The sequence below is a fragment of the Mobula birostris genome, chromosome 4 (assembly GCF_030028105.1).
Source record: "Mobula birostris isolate sMobBir1 chromosome 4, sMobBir1.hap1, whole genome shotgun sequence".
Lineage (NCBI taxonomy): Eukaryota > Metazoa > Chordata > Chondrichthyes > Myliobatiformes > Myliobatidae > Mobula > Mobula birostris.
The window spans coordinates 201,859,664-201,881,061 of NC_092373.1; the positions used below are offsets into that span (position 1 = coordinate 201,859,664).

The window sequence follows — 21,398 nt, forward strand, 5'->3', positions numbered from 1 at the left end:
GGGTATACTTGGATTTTCAGAAGGTATCCTATTCTGGCTGGCTGCCGGTTACCAGCAGAGTTCCACAGTGTTGGAACCACTGCTTTTTACGATGTATGTCAATGATTTGGACTATGGGATTAATGGGTTTGTGGCTAAATTTGCTGATGGTACAAGATAGGTGGAGTGGGTAGTCTTGAGGAAACAGAGAGCCTGCAGATTTAGCTAGCTTAGGGGAATGGGCAAAGAAGTGGCAAATGAAATACAATGCTGGAAAGTGTATGGTCATGCACTTTGGTGGAAGAAATAAACAGGCAGACTATTATTTAGATGCGGAGAGAATTCAAAATGCAGAGATGCAAAGGGACTTGGGAGTCCTTCTGCAGGATACCCTAAAGTTAACCTCCAGGTTGAGTCAGTTTTGCAGAAGGCGAATGCAATGTTGGCATTCATTTCTAGAGGTATAGAATATACGAGCAGTGATGTAATGTTGAGGCTCTATAAGGCACTTTAGAAAGGATATACCGACATTGGAGAAGGTTCAGAGAAGATTCACGAGAATGATTCCAGGAATGAAAGGGTTACCGTATGAGGAACGTCTGGCAGCTCTTGGGTTATATTCCCTGGAGTTCAGAAGAATGAGGAGGCATCACATTGAAACATTCTGAATGTTAAAAGGTCTGAACAGATTAGATATGGCAAAGTTATCTCCTATGGTAGGGGAGTCCAGGACAGGACGGCACAACTTCAGAATTGAAGGACGTCCATTTAGAACTGAGATGCAGAGAACTTACTTTAGTTAGAGGGTGGTAAATCTGTGGAACTCATTGCTACGAGTGGCTGTGGAGGCCAGGTCATTGGGTGCATTTAAGGCAGAGATAGACAGGTTCTTGATTAGCCAGGGCATCAAAGGGTATGGGGAGAAGGCAGGGGAGTGAAGATGACTAGGAGAATTGGATCAGCCCATGATTGAATGCTGGACAAATGGCCTGCTTCTGCTCCTATATCTTATGGATGTCAGAGGTAGGTTTTTCCACACATAGTGGTGGGTGTGTAGAATGCACTGCCGGTGGCGGGAGTGGAAGCTGATACAATAGGGTCTTTTAAGAGCCTCTTAGATAGCTACTTGGAGCTTAGAAAAATAGAGGGCTATGCGGTAGGGAAATTCTAGGCAGTTTCTGGAGTAGGTTACATAGTCGGCACAACATTGTGGGCTGAAGGGCCTGTAATGTGCTGTAGATTCTACGTTCTATGTAGTCACCGAGCTCCAAGTTGAGCAGATGGAGGAAGACTAGAACAAAGGAGAAAGAAATGAATGTAGAACAGAGCTTTAGCATGGTGGACAGACTTCCCAGTTCCACAGAGCACAGGCTATAATCCTGAATGTTTTTGTCTACCAATCATTTCTTTCTGTACAATAGGGTTGGGAAGATACAGCGTGAAGTAGGCCCTTCTGCTGTGCCACAATTTATGGAACAATTTACCTACCTGGTACGTCTTTGAACTGTGGGAAGAAATCCCAGCACTTGGAGAAGAACCTACACCTTCCACTGGGAGGACATATAGAGGTCATCAGAATTGAATTCTGATGCACTGAGCTGTAACAACAGCTCGCTAACCGCTGTGCTACTGCAGCACCCCATTTACCCAGTGACAGGTCCACTTCACAAAATTTATTTATAGGTCCACCTCATCTTACACTTTCTGAACCCTGAAGAGGTCTTCCAGAAGAGGGTGCAAGATCTTCTCATTTTAAAGCTGCATTGTCAAGTCATCAAGCTTGACAAAATATGCTTCACAATACACTTTCAAATGTAGAATTCTGATAGTTTTGTCATGATGAAATTCTCAGTTCAAGAAAAAGACCAAACAAAACTGTAAATTACAAAGTTTATTTCACACTCGTGTCAGATAATTAACAATAAACAAAGGCGATACATCCGCAAACACATTCGGATAATACCCTCGTCTCGACAAAATGCTGAGAACTCATTTTTTTTAATACAGAAATGGTATTAATACAGAACTGTACTGGCAACTGTGGTTTAAACAGACTTTACCGCAGGAGTGACCCAACCCATTATTTACCGGGCAGCAGCAAAACAGCAACGATGATACTGTGTAACTGAAAGTTATGGGCCAAGTGTCCACTGCCGATAATACACAGCAGTAATTTGAAGGCTATCTGGGGAGAAATGGACAGGGCTCAAGGCTATTTCTTGCTAAAATAGATCTTAGATAACTCCCAGTTAAATGGGCATGAAGATTGAGTTAGAAGGTCCCACAGTTAACCACCTAAAGGTTGGTTATGGAGTGGCATTGTTAGATGCCCAAGAGCCATATGGAGTACCATCTGAATTGCACCTTAGCTTACAGAATTAAGGTTCAATCCATCAAATACCATTTTAATTATTGTTATCAAAACTGATTTGTAATGGGCACTAAATTGGAGGATTCTGAGCTTCAACACAAGCAAAATGAGGATTATAAGCAAACTAATCAGAATATTGCCCTGCCCCTATATGCATAGTGCTGGTGCTAGACCTTTCCAAAAAAAAAAACAGCCAATGAGCCAAGTAAATCAGACACATTATGTTCCTATGTTCAACTGAGGTTTTCTTTTACAACTTAAATATTTTGGTTTCATAAGCTTAACATACTGCTTAACAGGATACTTCACTTCCCCCTCCCTATTTTTGGCCATGATTGACTTGTAATCATTCTCATGAGAGAAAAACTTGCACTTCTTTAACACCTTTCACAATCTCACTACTTTCCAAAGTGCTAGAAAGCATTTGTTGATGTATACTTTCTGTTGTGATGTTGGAAATACATTTCCACGTGCAAGGAGGTTTTCTAAATGTGGTCCTCAAGCATTGAAATAAATGGGAAAAAAAGCCCCCTCTACATGGGTAAAAGTAGTACCCACTCACCCAGGTAAATAGCAATGTTAAAGGTTAATTTAATTTAATTATTAAGCTAACGCAAAGGTAAAAAGTGTCTAGGATTCTGGCACCAATGCAAATACTCCAGTAATAAAGCAATTCTTGAAATGTGAATGGTACCCAGTGTCCCAGTCATTTTACACCATCTACATTAGTGCAGCAGTCTTGTGTTCTACTATTCTTTGTATAACCCTATATGTAAGGTGTATCTCAATGAGAAGACTTGAATTATTACATGCATATCTTGAATGCATGGAATACTGAAGGGATGTAAAACAAAACTGGTTCTGTATAATCCTTGTGCAACTCAGTGTTAACTCTCTGCCATATATTGCACCAACTCACCAAACAAATGGCTATCTTTGTTGTGCATACAGGCAGTAACTAAACATCAGCGGTAATGTACATAAGTATGCACAGAATAGCAGAAAATCATCTATAAAATTGTTTTTCATTAAGTTGCTACAAGACTGGTTAAAAACTCAGGCAACTTGTGACATAAGATTTTAAATGCATGGATTGAAAGATAAAACTTTCTCCAAATCTCGAAATAAAATTCAAGGCCAAGTGCAGGATAGATCAGGAATTTCTCTGAGAGCTTGTTTGTTTCTGTTTTTACAGCATGTGCACAAATCACACAAAAGGAACAATATTAAAACTCATGGATACAATATAGCAGAGTTCCACAATTTTCAAAAAGATCAAATTGTCGCGTGGTGCAATCAATTTTGAAACTGTGCAGGAAATACCAGACACAGAAGTAAATCTTGGGCAGCATCTTAATGCTCCACAGATGCTGGCAGATTTACAGGATGTAGCAGAAAAAGAGAAACACCTGCTAGTTTTCTTAATGAACTGCCAACAGATTCAATATATTCAAAAATAACCTGAATAAAGTTAATCTGTGCAGGCATTAACAATATTTTAATATGACTGCTGGAGAATTTTATAAAGAGATCTGGACAAGATAATTGAATCCTGTTTTGTTGAAAGGTGATACCCACGTTCCTATGTGCTCCACTTCACTCAATCCAACAGTACTCATTTTAGTTAACCAGTAAGAACTAAATTTGGGATAAATTTTACTGAGCAGTCTTCCAATTAAAGACGGTAGGGGCTGGGGTTTAGTAAGAGAAAGGATGATTCCTGCACTTTTGTTTTAAACCCAAAAGCCTATTTAACACATGGGAGTATTAGAAATGTTATCCGCATCCATTTCCCTCTGGATGGCATCTGAGTTAAGCAGCAGTAACTGTTCTAATCCATTGAAATTCACGCATTAGGCAGAATTATTACCCCTGAAAATTCATGATTGAGAATACACCGAACATATCTACAAACTGGGCAGAATCGAGCAACAAGATTCTCTTTTCGACAGATAGCAACATTGAATAAAATAACCAGAATTGATGAGCGAAATATAGAGAGTTAACAACTGAAATGAACAGCTCTGGAAAAAAAAGTAAAGAGCAACATTTAAACCAAGGTTAGCTTTAAAAAAATCAAGGTAATAACAGGGTAGATATTTCGTCTGAGGGATAGTTTATGTACCCTCCTAAACACCCCGCTATATCATTCAAATTTTAATCAATTCATTCTAGAATGTTGTCTGCTTTTACCAGCTACACTTAATTCAAATATGACCATTTTCATAAAAGATAGCCAACCAAATAAAAACTGACTACTAAACTGCAGAGTCATAAATACTGAATCCAATTAAGCTTCGCATATGAACACTTCCATCAAGACCAGACAAGGTACTGGATGGCATACTGATGACATTTCTTCCTTTGTCCAAGAATGCACAGTGAGGTAGTAACACATCTACTGTAGAGATGTATTAAGTTGGCAATCACCAATATCAAACTCAGGGCCTCCAGTCCCTGCCATCATTCATGGGGACACCACTGAGACCAAAATGCAACCTTTACTCCAGTGACGAGGCTGCCATTGTCCAGATTGTTAGGATTGAAGTGTTTTCCAGAATAAAGGTACTAAAAATGTTTTAAGTGCTCAAATGAGTTTCTGGTGAACATAAATGTGACTATTATTCTGCAATAAGTGGTAACTGGTAACTGGCCACAAGTTTAAGGAACAGAATTTCACACTAATCCGGAGCAGTGGTGGGTGTTGCTTATATGAGTTGTGTTGCAGCTACATGATGAACACAGGAAGTGCCGAATACTGGAGGGGGATGAAAGTTTTTCCAAGCACTGATCTAATATAAACATTAAAGAGCAAGACTAGCGTGGTAGGACAGCAAAGGGTAAACATTTACTGTATCATGTCAAAATAGGAACACAAATATTATTTCCTTCTTAAAAGGCTAATAACTGGTTATCAAAATGATGCCATTACCATCCACCCAGTTTATAAAAATAAAACGTTTCAGCATGGGCTTTGATGAACAGAAGACATTGATGTTAAAGATCTCACTGAAGCGCTCTTTAATATGGGAATTGAGTTAAAATGGATTTAATAAGTTACAACCTGATATACTGCATAGCAAAATCTTTAAAAATAGATCCTTATTTATTAAAGCGCTGTGAAGTTTCTACCATTGCTGAGTGGGTGGTGCTGGAGAGTAAATAGAAGACTGGCGTGCAGTCAATTATTGATTGCCAAAGCATTTCTTGTAGTAATTGCACCTTAGATATCAGTTTCTCTCAGCACATTGCAGGGAAAAAAACTGATAAAGCCCTTGGTAATAGTTGTGGCAAGAAACTGGTGCATTAAATCACAGTGAAAGTGTTTCAAAATGGGAAAACTACAATTATATTATTAGGAATAATATAAACCAACATGAGGCTTCGAAAGAAATACCTGTAATTCTAATACTTGAAACTAAGGAAGAGTTAGCAGAAGTGAAGTCAGAGCCACTGAAGAACCTCTGCCCATTTCGTATAAGACTGCAATACCCCTGAATCAAATTTCAGAGGAAGTCAATACTGAAACACCAAGGTTGTCTAATGTTCTATGAATGATATTGGACTGGATTAACATGGAACTTTCACAAAGGAAAACCTACACCAAAGGTTTTCAAATTGTAAACTGTACCTGCATTGCAACCACCCCCCCCGCATCATAACTGAATTTGCACCTGTGAAGGAACTCCAAGGCATTTGAATGAATTTAATAAATAAAGTAAGTTTCTAAATGTAAGCTACATGACATTCCCTTCCACTAAAACACAATGTGTAACAAAAATACTGGCATCTCTATTTCAATCAGAGTACCTGCAAACCACCTTTATACTGCAAGTCCAGAACCAACACATCTCCATGACAAAATGAAGAAATTCATGATCTTTTTAAAAATCGCATTCAACCCTTAAACTTCCTAACGTCTCACTGATAAAAGCTGAAAAGTGGCTGAGTACCTTATTGTTTATTTTAAATAAAAATCTATTTTCCAGTATATTTTTCTTTAGCACTCACTTGCATTAAGACCAAAAGAGGAAAAGACATCCAACTCTTGAAATGAGCACTAACATCTTCCCACAGATGAACAGTGCAAAAGAGAAAAAAGAAAGAGCGAAAACAAGAGAACAAGCATGAGAGAGAATGAGAAAGATTAGAACAGTGGTGCAATGTTCACCATCAAGGCAAACACAAGCAATGACCTTTTGGTAAAAATTGAAATTAATTGATTCACCATATTAGGTGCTTTCTGGTTAAAAAATGCTCTTGGATGAGCATCTGTGCGCTTTTTACCGTGAGTGACCTTTTGTCCTGACTCCCACTCATTATACAACCCAATTCATTTTTCCATCAGTGAAGGATTTCCTCACAACCCCCACTCCAGACAAACAACATCCCCTTTTAAAGCCTGTTGGGCTGACTTTTAAAAAAAACAAAAAGAGATGCAAAGTTTCTATACAAAGTATCACAATATGCATTGCAACACATTTAGCCTCCAGAGCATTCCCTTTACTGCTAGTGTTATGTTAGGATTATCTTGTAGATAATAAAACTACCTACCTGAAATGGTAGTGGTAATACTGTTATATTTATTTGTAACCAACCCCCCAGCCCACCTTTATAAGGCTCTTGTAATTTGGAAAAGGACATTTATAATTAGGCAGTAAAAGAGCCAAAGCAGTGCATGTTGGGTTCCAGCAGATTGTAGTTTTACAATTCTTATAGAATCTTTTTTTTTTGGCAAAGTGCTTTTGTTGTTTTGCTTACACCAATTCTTGTTTATTTAGAAAAGGGGGGCTGTTACTTTAAACCCATCTTTCAAGACATGCAAAAGGTCCCTAAAACTTAGAAGTTTTGTGGCAATTCATCATCTTCAACCACCAAACCACGAGACGTTGTTTTAAGTAGCAGACCCACTGTGATGCATGGCAAATGGAATACTGCACACTAGCCGAACCCTTGCACATACCAGAAATTGTGAAAGGAACAAGTTATTTCTGCAATGAAGCTTAAAAAAAGAGCATTCAATCTAAACAAGTTTCGGCATAGGGAAAGGGAGAGGGTAGGTAATCCAATAGCATCTATAACCAATTGGCCATCCTAAAAAGTGACTCGCTTCACAGTGTTCAGAAATTGTATTTTTTTGCTTCCTCCAGTAGAGGGCAGCCTACAAGACTCTCAAACTTTCAGTACTTCACTCCAGGAACAAATTCCTTGGCGTCCGGATTCAGAGTACTTTTACTCTAGAGGGAAGAGAGAGGAAACAATTAGATTTATTTGGGTTAGACAGATACAAAGTCTTTTTTTAAAATAAAACTGCTAAACAGCTGACAATAACATCCTAAGTGGGAAGAAAAGTGTTTTTGACTTAAGGTCATATAGCCCTTAATGGCGACCAAGATCCCCATTTAATCTAGTCCTAACTGGCCCATATTCTCTAAGGCTTAGAGCTGAAGCTTTGGCCTTCCATGTACATGTCAAAGTGTCTTTTAACTCAATGGCATAGACGTATCCAAATTAAAACCAAAATCAGACTGAATCTCTGAGAGATATACTGCCAGATTGATTCCTAGATGAGGCGATTGTCATACAAGTCGAGTAGGATTGTTCTCCCCTAACTAGATAGTTTAGAATAATGAGAGAAAATTTCATTGAGACATACAGGACTGGATGCTGAGGAGTTGTTCTACAACTAAAGGATACGAGGATAAAACCCCATAATAAAAATTAGAACCAGAATGAGAAGTTTCTTTATGCAGCCGGTTGCAAACTTATGGAATTCTCTACTCCAGGGGGTTTGCGGATACTCAGTCACTGAGTACAATTCAAGTTAGAATGAATACATTTTCAGAGAACTGAGTGGTTGGGGGTGGGAGGGGAGGAAAGAGGGAAGAATATGGAACTGAAGTACAGGCATTGGCTGAATCAAAGGTGGTGATGAATCAGCATACAGGAGAAAGATTGAAAACCTAATTGGGTGGTGCCACAGCAGCCTCACAACTCGATGTCATTAAGATCAAGGAGCTGATTATTGACTTCAGGAGGAAGAAATTGGAGGTCCATGAGCCAGTCCCTATTAGGGAATCAAAGGTGGAGAGGGTGAGCAACTTTAATTTCCTTCAATTCAGAGGCTCTGTCCTGGGACCAGAACACAAGCGCCATGATAAAGAAAGCATGGCAGTGACTCTACTTTCTTCTAAGTTTGCAAAGATTCAGCATGGCATCTAAAACTTTGACAAACTTCTATAGATATGTGGTGGAGACTGGCTGTATCACAACCCAGTATGGAAACACTATTGTCTTTGAATGGAAAAACCTACAAAAAGTAGTGGATATGGCCAAGTCCATCACGGGTAAAGCCTTCCCCAGCATTGAGCACATCTGCATGGAGCCATCAGGGACTCCATTGCCCAGGTCATGGTCTCTTCTCGCTGCTGCCATGTGGAAGCCTCAAGACCCACCCCACCAAGTTCAGGAACGGTCATTACCCCTCAACCATTAAGCTCTTGAACCAGAGGGGATAACTTCACACAACTTGACTCAACCCAACAATGAACCATTCCCACAGCCCATGGACTCACTTTCAAGGACTTTACATCTCATGTTCTCGATATTTATTACTTATTTATTATCTGCACCTTTTGTTGTCTTTACATATTGTTTGTCTGGCCCATTGGGGGGGGCAGTCTTTCATTGATTCTATTGTGCTTCTTGTAGTTACTGTGAATGCCCACAAGAAAATGAATCTTAGGGTTATGAATGGTAACATACAAGTACTTTGGTAATAAATTAACTTGGAATACTTTTGAATGGTAGCACTCACGCGGGGGGATTATTGGTGCTTCTATTTCTCGTTAGTTTCTCCAACCAAAAAAAACAGCTTCTAGATTTCTACCCAATTACATTATTGAAATCATTTTAAGCATCTCAATTAGATTATTTAAACTTCAGATTTTATTATGTATTGCAATGTACTGCTGCCACTAAACAAATTTCATAACATATACTAGTAATATTAAATCTGATTCTGATTCATATTTCAGCACGTCAAAAAGCATGAAATGCTGGCCACATGAAACAATATGTGTTTGCATCCTATCATATGGAAGCAAGCCCTCAGTCTACCAATTAGCAAGATAGTACCCATTTTATAATTAACAGATAAAAAGAAAAAGGGCAGTGTTATTAATAAGAGAGGACATTAGTACAATAGTGGGACAGGTTCTATGCTCAGCAGATTTTGATGTAGAATTGAAGGTGGCTTCGGGTAAACTATGCAGCAAGGAGTAGAAACTTTAATACAAGTGGTTTATAGGCAAATAGCATATATGAGGGACATGTGCAAGAAAATTCAAGGTGCATACGAGGTATATTACAATCATGGGGGACTGCAATCTATATATATATTGGGGGAATTAAATCAGCATGGCTTCAGTTGGTTTTTAGTTGCCTTCTGTTGTTTTTTTTAAGAGAATGGCTTGTCATATGAAGAGCGTCTGATGGTAATGGGCCTGTACTCCTTAGAATTAATAAGAATGAGGGGTGATCTCATTGCAACCTACCAAATGATGAAAGGCCTTGACAGAGTGGATGTGGAGAGGATAAGACCAGAGGACACAGCCTCAGAATAGAGGGACATCCTTTTAGAACGGAGATGAGGAGGAATTTCTTTAGCCAGAAGGTGGCGTATCTGTGGAATTCTTTGCCACAGACAGCTGTGGAGGCCAAGTCTTTATGTATATTTAGGGCAGAGGTTGATAGTTTCTTGATTAGTCAGGGCATGAAGGAAGGAAACTTCAAGGGATTTCTAGATCAACATAAATCATGAAATTGTGGAGAGGTACAACAGCAGATCAGGCCTTTGGCCCACCAAATCCATGCTGACCATAGGCACCCATTTTTACACTATTCATACTCTAACCTATTTTGTTTTCTGCACTCCACGCTTGGAACAATTTGCAATGGAGAGGGTGCAGAGGAGATTCACTATGATGTTGCTTGGATGAGAGGACTTTAGTTATTGGGAAAGACTGGGAAGAGCTTGGAGTGACCTTGTATAAATATATCAGATTACAATTAAAATATTCTTCCCATGGTAGAGGTATTAAAAACCAGGGGGCAAAGATTTAGGATGAGAGGTAGGACTTTTAAAGGGGATCTCAGGGGCATGTTTTTTTTAAAAAAAAACATCTTGATATCTAGAATGCCTGCCAATGGATATGGCGAAATCAGACATAATGTTTAAGAGGAATTTAGAAAGACATGAATGGGCATGGCATAGAAGGATGCACAAGAACACAGAAAATAGCAGGAGTAGGATATCAGGCATTTCAAACTTGCCTTGCCAGTTAATACCATTGCCTCACCATCCAGAGCATGCCCACTTCTTGCAACTATTGTAGTGTAATGTAATGGGTGACAGATGACACACATTGTTCACTAGAAACTGTTCTACAATATTCATAAACACCGTCATTGAGTTGTTGTAACACACATAAAAGTTGCTGGTGAACGCAGCAGGCCAGGCAGCAACTCTAGGAAGAGGTGCAGGCGATGTTTCAGGCCGAGACCCTTCGTCAGGACTAATTAATTAGGTGCCGCCCGGCAAGTAAATGTCGGTCCAGATCAGAGGCGATTGCTGATTGCGTCACCTAATTAATTAGCTTGTTTATTTCGGCTTTTTTCTTAAAGATGTGCTGGGTGCGTTCTGGCTACTGCTGTACCGCTGCATTCTTCGCGGCAATGTATCGGTCCGCGACCCGGAGGTTGGGGACCACTGTCCTAGAAGACCCGTTAGCATTTGATAAATCTGTCAATCTCGGCAGACGGGCCAAACCAGGTGAGGGTAGCCAACGGGTCTTCGACCCTTGGTGAGGTAGGGGATTTGCCTATCTCAGCATGTGAAGCCTGGCCCTGGCAGATGGAGAAGAGGAGACCGATTAATGGTCCAACGGTCAAGAAAGCAGGCCAGCAGGCATTGGAGGAGCGCTAAGAGCACGACAAGGCATTTAGACGTCCTGGTCATCCACTGCAAGAGGTGGTGATCTCTTTAAACTCACCCGGCAGTAGGCAAAGGCAAACCTCTGCTGTAGCCTGCTGAGTACACGATTTCTCAATATGTCAGAGCGGGGTGGAGGGAAATTATTTGCCAGCTGGAATTTCCAGATGTAACCTAAAGCAAACGTGTCACTCTGCAAATTCACCTACTACAGACTTTTAGACTGTCCGAGTCTGAGCGCACTAAACAGTCGTTCTCCTACCCAGCCTGGGCCTATTCCTTCAGAACTAATGGACCACATACTCTCACTCTTAGACAATCGCCATCCTTGTTTTATTTTTGAAGAACTCTTTTATGCAACAAATACCTGATGAAGTTGACACAGCCCTGCTAATACACTTATGAAGGACTATAGGGAACTTCTTAAAAGTGGCTAATTGTCTACACTTATCCAGGCACAGGTGTATCGTTCCTCTTCCTTTAAGCCCTGTCAGCAGAGCCTCCAGCAGACTCACACACGTGGTTCCAAATCAGACAACGCCAGGTCTATGGTGTGCAATGAACCAGAATTGATTAGAGAGCTTAAGGTAGAAGACCCCTTAAGGCCAAGTCATTATAATATGATCAAATTCACCCAGAAATTTGAGGTGGAGAAGCTGAAGTCAGATGTATCAGAAGTACAGTGGAGTAAAGGGAATTACCGAGGCATAAGAGAGGATTTGGTCAAAATTGATTGGAAAAAAAAACTGGCAGGCATGATAGCAAAGCAGCAATGGCTACAATCTCTGGAAGCAACTATAAGGCACAGGATATATAAAAGCTGAAAAGGAAGTAGTATTCTAAAGGCAAGATGACACAACCATGGCTAACAAGAGAAGTCAAAACCAACATAAAAGCCAAAGAGAGGACATATAATAGAGCAAAAACTAGTAGGAAGTTAGAGGATTCAGAAGCTTTAAAAACCAAAAGAAAGCAGCTAAAATAGTCATTAAGGAAAAGATGGAATCCAAAAGTAAGCAAGCCAATAATATTAAAGAGAATATTAATATTAAAGCTTCTTCAGATACATAAGGTATTAAAACAAAGCGGTGAGAGTGGTTATTGGACCATTGGAAAACGATGCTGGAGAGGTAGTAATGTGGGACAGGGAAACGGCAGACAAACTGAATAAGTATTATACATCAGTCTTCACTGTGGAAGACACGAGCAGCGTGTTGGAAGTTCCAGAGGGTCAGGGGTCAGAAGTGGATGTAGTTGCCATTACTGGGGAGGAAGTTCTTAGAAACTGTAAGGTCTGATGGTAGATAAATCACTAGGATCAGATGGTGTACACCCCAGGGATCTGAAAGAGGTAACCGAAGAGATTGCTGAGGCATTAGTAATGATCTTTCAAGAATCACTAGATTCGGAAATGGTTCCAGAAGACTGGATAATTGCAAATATCACTCCACTCTTCAAGAAGGAAGAGAGGGAGAAGAAAGAAAACTATAGGCCAGTTAGCCTGAGCTCAGTGGTTGGGAAGATATTGGAGTTGGTTATTAAGGATGAGGTCTCAGGGTACTTGGAGACGCACGATAAAATAGGCCGCATTCAGCGTGGTTTCCTCAAGGGAAAATCTTGCTTGACATCTGTTGGAATTCTTTGAAGACATAACAAGCAGGATAGACAAAGGAGAATCACTTGATATTGTGTACATGGATTTTCTGAAGGCTTTTAACAAGATGCCACAGATGAGGCTGCTTAACAAGCTACGAGCCCATGGTATTACAGGAAAGATACCAGCATAGATAAAGCAGTGGCTGAATGGCAGGAGGCAAAGAGTGGTAATAAAAGGAACCTTTTTTGTTTGGCTGCCGGAGACTAGTGGTGTTCCACAGGTGTCTGTATTGGGACCGCTTCTTTTTACGTTATACGTCAATGACTTAGATGAAGGAATTGATGGCTTTGTTGCCAAGTTTGCAGATAATATGAAGATAGGTGGAGGGGCAGGTAGTTTTGAGGAAGCAGAGGCTACAGAAGGACTTGGACAGATTAGGAGAATGGGCAAAGAAGTGGCAGATGGAATACAGGCAAATGTGATGTTAGCATTCACTTCCAGAGGACTAGAATATAAAAGCAAGGATCTTATGTTGAAACTTTATAAAGCATTGGTGAGGCCACACTTGTACTGAGAGTAGTTTTGGGCCCCTTATCTTAGAAATACTGACATTGGAGAGGGTTCAAGTGGTTCACAAAAATGGTTTCAGGATTCGAGCATTTGATAGCTCTGGCCCTGTATTCACAAGAATTCAAAGAATGAGGGTGACCTAATTGAAACCTATTGAACGTTCAAAGGTCCTGATTGAATTGGTGTGGAGAGGATGTTTCCTATGCTAGAAGAGTCTAGGACCAGAGGACACAGCCTCAGAATAGAGGGGTGCTCTTTTTGACTGGAGATAAAGAGGAATTTCTTTAGCCAGAGAGTGGTGAATCTGTGGAATTTGTTGCCAAAGGTAGCTGTGGAGGCCAAGACTTCACGAATATTTAAGGCAGAAGTTGATAAATTCTTGACTGGTCAAGGCATGAAGGGATATGAGGAAAAACAGAGGATTGGGGCTGAGAGGAATAACAGATCAGTCATGGTGAAATGATGGAGCAGACTCAATGGGCTATATGGCCTAACTCTGCTCCTATATCTTATGGTCCGATTATGTTTTTAACCACATACCCTTTGACATGAACATCAAGAAGTGCCGACTGCCAATCAGCTTTGACAGTACTAGTGCATCATGACGTTGAAGCTCTGTGAATACAGTGAGTTCCAGCTGCCAGGGTCGTTTATTGTCAATTACGGACATCTTTTCAGGGTGATGCTTCCTGTGTGGCACGGGTGCTCAAGTGAGTGTGCTGCCAGCATCACCCGTTGATTAGAAGGCAAAGAGTGATGGATCCACACTAGATGCCACCGATGGCATTAGGAATCGAACTTGTAGGATACGACATGTGGCACTCTGCTTCAGTGGACAATGCTACACGTGGGACTTTGTCTTAGCTAAAGTTGTTAGATCTCTGCTCAGCGTAGATTTCCTGTGCACCAAAAAACTATCAGTAGATCTTAAGAACTGCCAGCTTCTGGATGCAAAGGTCTTTGAGTCATTACCCTGTACCCCCAGTATGCTCCCCATAATGGGTCTGTGAACTCACTGGCCTGCTGGGCGCTAAACTGCAACTCCTCGCATTCATCTATGAAAACAGCTTAATTTCTACCTTTGATGGCTCTCCTTTTCCCTTTCAGCGTGGATGGGGCTCTGTTGGAGACCCTGACCTTGAATTACCCTCAGACTTTGGTTCTTTGCAGTGGTGTGACCCGCTCCCGGGGGACATGGCCCAGAAGACAAGCGTGCTTTTGGGGTTCCGAGGTTTTGTGGCCCTGTGGACAGGCTGATTCTAAGCCCGTGCCATCGACTGAAGCATTGTTGGAGAGAACAGAATATTGGGAACAGCAGATCAGAAGCCGTGTACTTGGCGAATCACAAGCTCTCTCTCTCGGTGGGGGAGAGATTCCTGACAATTCTTGGGTCACAGAACAGCGAGCTGTTTTGTTGTGTCTCCCCTCTTGCTGTGAAGGAGGCACCTCTTTTTCCCTTTATTGGGCGGGAGAGAGCCTGTGGCAGTAGAATTGTTGGGTGGACGATTAATTTTTTGTTGTACTGCAGATCATGGTCTTTATTGGGGGCTTTGCTTTTGCATGCTTGGTGTGTGGAGGGTGCTGATGCTTTTTGCGTAAGTGAAGCGTAAGGGGTGGGGGTGGGGGAAAAGTTGTTACTTTGCTTCTGTTTCTGCATGGCGGGGGGAGCAGGAGGGCTTTCAGGTTCCAACGTTTGAACAATCACTCACTCTTCAGGGTACTCTTCTATTTTTGAGGATGTCAGTGAAGAAAAAGAATTTCAGGATGTATATTGTATACATTTCTCTGATATTAAATGGAACTAATGAACTTCTGAGTTCCCAAACCTCACCAAGCCCACATTTTCCACTACTGTCACAAAGCATAGGGTCAAGCAACACATTTCTACTACTGGCTCACTGGTCCACAACCATGCGCGTAGTCTGGCAGGTCAGCATGAAGACAGTTTGCTAACATGGAAATGCTTGGCACTGTATGCAGTCGAATAGCCTGATGGCGGTTGCCATGGACGCGCCGATTACCGCTACCTCAACAAGGCCACCACCAGATTGTTACCTGGTCCCACATATTCAAGACTTTTTGGCATGTTTAGCCAGAAAGATATTTTTTTCTGAAGTGGATTTAATCAGTGGCTACCATTAGACGCCTGTATGTGCTGAGAGTATTCCAAAACTGCTATTATAACCCCATTTGGCCTATTTGAGCTTCTGCACATGCTGTTTGTACTGAAAAATGCAGCACAGGCTTTCCAGTGACTAATGGACTCTGTGTTAAAAGACTTTTTGTTTACCTGGATGATACACTTGCTGCCAACGCATCCGAAACTGAACACATCACATCTCCGCAAACTTAAGCCCAAATGGGCTGATTATGAATACTGCAAAATACCAGTTTGGGTTGTCTACTATTGACTTTCTCAGCCACCGCATCTCCACAGAAGGAGCGACAACCCTGGACTTTTCACTGCCCTGCATTACAAGAGTTTTGAGGTATGGTGAATTTCTAATGTCATTTCATTTCATGAACTGCTGAACTTATGTTCCCCTTCAATAGTACTCTTCAAAGCACTTCCCTAAATTGCATGCTTGAGTGGTCAGCAGACATGACCAGAACATTTGACAACACCATACAAGCTCTTTTGAACACGACCCTACTGGTGTACCCACTCCCCAGTGCACCTATAGTCATCACTACTGGCACTTCACACTATGCTGTGGGTGCTGGGCATGAACAGTTGGTTGGAGGCGTGTGTCAGCTGCTCACCTTCAGCCAGCAACTCTGCCTTCACCTCCCCCCCAAGAGGAAGTACAGCACGTTTAACGTCGAGCTTCTCATCTCCATCTGGCCATCAATTTTTGTTTTCTACTGGAAGGCCAGCATTTCACGGTGTTCGTTGACCACAAACCACTTGTGCAGGTGATGGCCAAAGTGTTTCACACTTGGTCTGCATGGCAGCAGTGGCACCTGGTCTATATTTCAGAATTCATGACTGACATATAGCACATCAAAAGGAAAAATAATGCTGTGGCTGATTGCCTCTCAAGTCCTGCCAGGAGAGATATGTGTCAGAGAGCTTCTGTATGCAGACGACTCAGCCCTGGTTGCTACTGATGTTAATGTGATTCAAGAAATTGTAGACCACTTCTCGTTTGCTGCCACTCTTTTTGGCCTAAGAATCAATGTCTCCAAAACCGAACTTCTGCACCAGCCTCCTCCTCTGTGTAGTCCCAGTGAGACCCAACCATCAGTCATATTGGTCAATGGGGTAATGCTGAAATGTTCTGACTCTTTCACATACTTAGGAAGCGCTGTGACCAACACCAACTCATCAGATCTGGAAGTTGAGAGGAGAATTCAATCAGCTACAAAAGTCTTAGGTGTTTTGCAGAAGCAACTTTGGTCTCGCCACGACATTAAAACGGCAACCAAGGTCAAAGTGCATAACACAGCTGTTTTACCATCTCTGCTTTATTCAACTGAAACAATGAAATTGTATCGGAAGCACATCAAGAAATTGACCAAGACACAACACAGGCATTTACAACAAATATTACACATCAAGTGGCAAGAGAGGATACCAGATGTGGAGGTGCTCAAACGTACTGGGACAGTCAGCGTAGAATCGTTCATTACAGCTTCTCAGCTGCGTTGGACTGGTCATGCCACAAGAATGGGCGATGATCGTTTACCCAAAGCTGTTTTCTCTGGCGAGCTACATGAAGGAACGAGGAAGCACGGTGGTCAGAAGCTGCGCTACAAAGATGTGCTCAAGCACCATATGAAGAACGCTGACATGAATGTCAACACCTGGGAGAAAGATGCTTTGGACAGAAGAAGTTGGCACTGCATTGTCAAGAAGTCAATCCCAGCTATCGAGGAGAAAAGGCAGAAGAAATATGAAGCAGGTCATGAACGCAGACATTCGGTGCTAGACCAGTCAAATCACAAATGCAACCGATGTGGGAGACAGTGCCAATCCAATGCTGGTCTTGTGGCCCATAAACGTGCCTGCAGAGACTAAACTCTCAGCACAGTCAACATCCAAATCAACGGACAGCCGAAGCAGAAGTAGTAGTAGTCCTGCCATGGATGCCATATACATGGTAGCATGGCAGCTGATCAAGCTACCAACCCAGAGGTCCAGGCTTACAGGACATCATCACAGGCCTGCAGTTGGCTAATGTCAAGTTCGGGGATGCAGAAGTTTCCCTCCTGTGCGACGTCTTAACTGGCGCCCCCACCCCAGTTAACTGGAGACATACTGTTTTTATCTCCTTCATGACCTCTCGCATCTGTGCAGAAAGATTTCAGAGAAACTGGTTGCTTTAAGGTTTGTGTGGCATGTTCTTAGGAAGGACGTGCAAGACTGGAATGCAGCCTGCGTTGTATTTCAGCAGGCAAAAAAAATCAACAGTCACGTTTAGACACCATCAACACCTTTTGAGGTTCCTGAGCGACGGTTTGACCCCATCAATGTGGACCTGGTTAGTCCTCTCACACCCCCTCCCATCGTTTCACGCATCTCCTTACCATAGTGAACCATTGCACTCAGTGGCCAGAGGTTGTCCTTCTTGCATCAGGGACACCTGTGGAGATGGCTCAGGCATTTAGCAACACCTGGGCGCTCAGTTCAGCGGCCCAACTGACTGTTCTCACTAATTCACATCAAACCTCTGGCTGCAGTGGCCCAAAACCTCAGTTTTAAATTGCATCACACTGCAGCATATCACCCACAATCCAACGGCTGGTGGGAGCAGTTTCACCATTCCTTAAAGGCTGCTCTGAGGGACTCCCATTATGTGTTTTGGCACGATCATCTCTTGGAGATCCTGCTGGGGGTCAGAAAGGCTCCAAAATAGGACCTGCAGGCCTCTATAGCTGAGTTTGTGTATGGGCAGCTGCTAAGGGTGCCGGGTCATTTGATTCCTGACTCCACCACCGCCTGGTTGGTGTCTCAGCAGCATTCCATCCACCTCACTAAACTCAATTCATTTATACCTATTCCAACCTCCCATCATGGCGTACAGCACTCTTGGATTCCAGTTGACTGACCTACATTCTACCTTGTTTATTTTTGTCCACCATGATGCAGTATTTCTGTCGATTGCCTTAAACTGGCTCAGTAAGACCTAGATGGTTCCACTACCATACCCCCTGCATCACATGACCAGGTGTGTCAGCACACCCTTGGACAAGCTAGAAGCACCTGCTGTTACTCCAACCAAGGCATATACGGACCAAGCCAGGGGTGGCTCATACAAGCTCCAGACAGACTTGCCGTGCTGATTTGCCTGTTTTGGTGAATTCTTGGGGTTGTGGGGGGCGTGTAGGGTAATGTAAAGGCTGACAGATGACACATATCGTTTATAACAGAAAATGTTCTACATCATTCACAAACACTGTCATTGAGTTGTTGCATTCACTTTAAGAGACAGTATCTGACTGTTGACGTCAGTGTAAGGCTTTTGGTTCATTTGTAATGGAGGTTAAGGGCTGCGGCTTTTGTTGAGCACCTAAAACGACTTGTATATTTTATTCACAAAATCCTACGCTACCATCCAGGAAGAAGTACAGGTGGCCCCCGTTTTCTGAATGTTCGCTTTACGACACCTCGCTGTTACAAAAGATCTATATTAGTTACCTGTTTTCGCTAACAGAAGGCGTTTTCACTGTTACGAAAAAAGTCAGTGCACACCTGAACAGTCAAGCTCCCGGAACTGCACAGCCTATATAAAGTCCCCCGGAACTGCATTCTAGCCGGCATTGCTTAAACACATGCTTTATCTTGATTTATTTTGTGCATCCGTTAGCAAGATGAGTTCTAAGGTATTGGAAAAGCCTAAAAGAGCTCGTAAGGGTGTTACACTTAGTGTAAAACTAGACATAATTAAGCGTTTCGATCGTGGTGAACGAAGGAAGGACATTGTCCGCGCGTTGACTTGCCTGCGTCCACCATTCGCACTATTTATACGCAGAGAGAGAATTTTGAAAGCTGCCGATGTTACTGTTGGTTCTGCTCGTAGCAAAGTGGTCTCTCTTAGTCGGCATCCAATAATGGATAAAATAGAAAGTCTATTGCTTGAGTGGATTGATGGGGGCACAAAGTGTGGTGTTCTGTTAAGTTTTCTTATACTTAAGGAGAAGTCAGTCAGTCTTTTTAATAAGCTGAAACGTAAAACACTGGACGATGGTGATGAAAGTGTTGCGAAAGTGGAATTTAAAGGTAGTCATGGGTGGTTTGATCAGTTTCTGAGGCAAGGGCAGCTTCATAGATTAAGCAGTGGTCCCCAACCTCCGGGCCGCAAAGAATGCAGTGGTGCAGCAGTAGTCGAGACACACACAGCACATCTTTAAGAAAAAAGCTGAAATAAACAAGCTAATTAATTAGGTGCCACCCGGCACGTAAATATCAGCCCAGATCAGAGGCGATTGCCCATTACGTCAGGTGGTTATTCGTATAAGCAAGTGTTTAACTATGATGAAACTGCAATTTATTGGAGTCTTCCCGATTCTGGTAAGTGAAACTACACAGTACATACATTATTTCTACTTTATATAGGCTGTGTATTTTTATGTGTCATTTGGTATGATTTAGCAGCTTCATAGTTTAAAGGTTACTGCAGAGAGTGTTTCTGCTGAGAGCGCTTCCGTGAGATTTTCGCTGCGCTAGACAGTGCTGCAGAAAAGTATTTCTACTTTATATAGGCTGTGTATTTATCATATCATTTCCGCTTTAACTATATGTTACTGTTATTTTAGGTTTATGTGTTATTTGGCATGATTTAGTAGGTTATTTTTTGGGTTGGGAACACTCAAAAATATTTCCCATATTAATAAATGGTAATTGTTTATTCACTTTATGACAATCCAGCTTACGAACCGTTTCATAGGAATGCTTTACCTTCGGATAGCGGGGGAAACCTGTATAGGAGCCTGAAAAGCTTTTACCCCTCCTCTGCCAACTGATATCTAATTATCCATGATTTCATTATCCTTTTTTAATCTATTTATTTTTGTAATTTAGAGATTATTATGCCTTATGTCAAATGTAAAGGGCAGGACTCTTAACAGCATCATGAGCAGAGGAATCTTGGAGTCCAAGTCCAGATCTTCCCGAAAGTGCCTACAAATGTTGATAAGGTAGGTAAAAAGGCATATGGCCTGCCTGTCTTTATTAGTCGAGGCACAAAGTTCAAAAGTCAGTAAGTTATGTTGCATCTTTATAAGACTCTAGTAAGGCCACATATTTAATTGTATTGCATACAGTTCGCGTCGCACAATTATAGAAAGAATGTTGAAGCTTTGCAGAGGGTGCAGAAGAGGATTACCAGGATGCTGCCTGGATGAGAGGTCATGTGCTATAACGAGATTGGACTAATTTGTTTTCTCTGGAGTGCCGGAGGCTGAGGGGAGATCTGATTGAGGTTTATATAATTACCAGAGATACAGACCACAAGATACAGGACCAGAATGAGGCCATTTGACCCATTGAGTCTGCTCTGCCACTTCATCATGGCTGATTTATTTTTCCTCTCAGCTCCAATCTCCTGCCTTCCCCAAGAATCTATCAACCTCTGCCTCCACAGGTGCCTGTGGCAATGAATTCCACAGATTCAGCACTCTCTGGCTAAAGAAATTCCTCTTCGTCTCTGTCCTAAAAGAATGCTCCTCTATTGAGGTTGTGTCCTCTGGTCTTAGACATACCCACCAGAGAAACATCCTCTCCACATCCACTATCAAGGCCTTTCACCATTCAACAGGTTTCAATTAGGTCACCCCTCACTCTTCTGAATTCCAGTAAATACAGGCCCAGAGCCATCAAACACTCTCCATGTGACAAGCTGTTTAATGCTGGAATCACTTTCGTGAACCTTTGAACCCTCTTCAGT

The 21,398-nt window shown here is 41.9% G+C and overlaps 1 protein-coding gene across 1 annotated transcript in view; it reads right to left on the bottom strand.

Annotated features, from left to right (window-relative positions):
* Positions 1 to 1,855: 1,855 nt before the first annotated feature.
* Positions 1,856 to 21,398, bottom strand: part of paip2b (poly(A) binding protein interacting protein 2B) — a 122,628-nt gene continuing 103,085 nt past the window's right edge. The window contains exon 4 of the mRNA XM_072256770.1: positions 1,856 to 7,587. Within this exon, the coding sequence (XP_072112871.1) occupies positions 7,531 to 7,587 (57 nt within the window). The 3' untranslated portion in view covers positions 1,856 to 7,530. The remainder of the gene's footprint in view (positions 7,588 to 21,398) is intronic.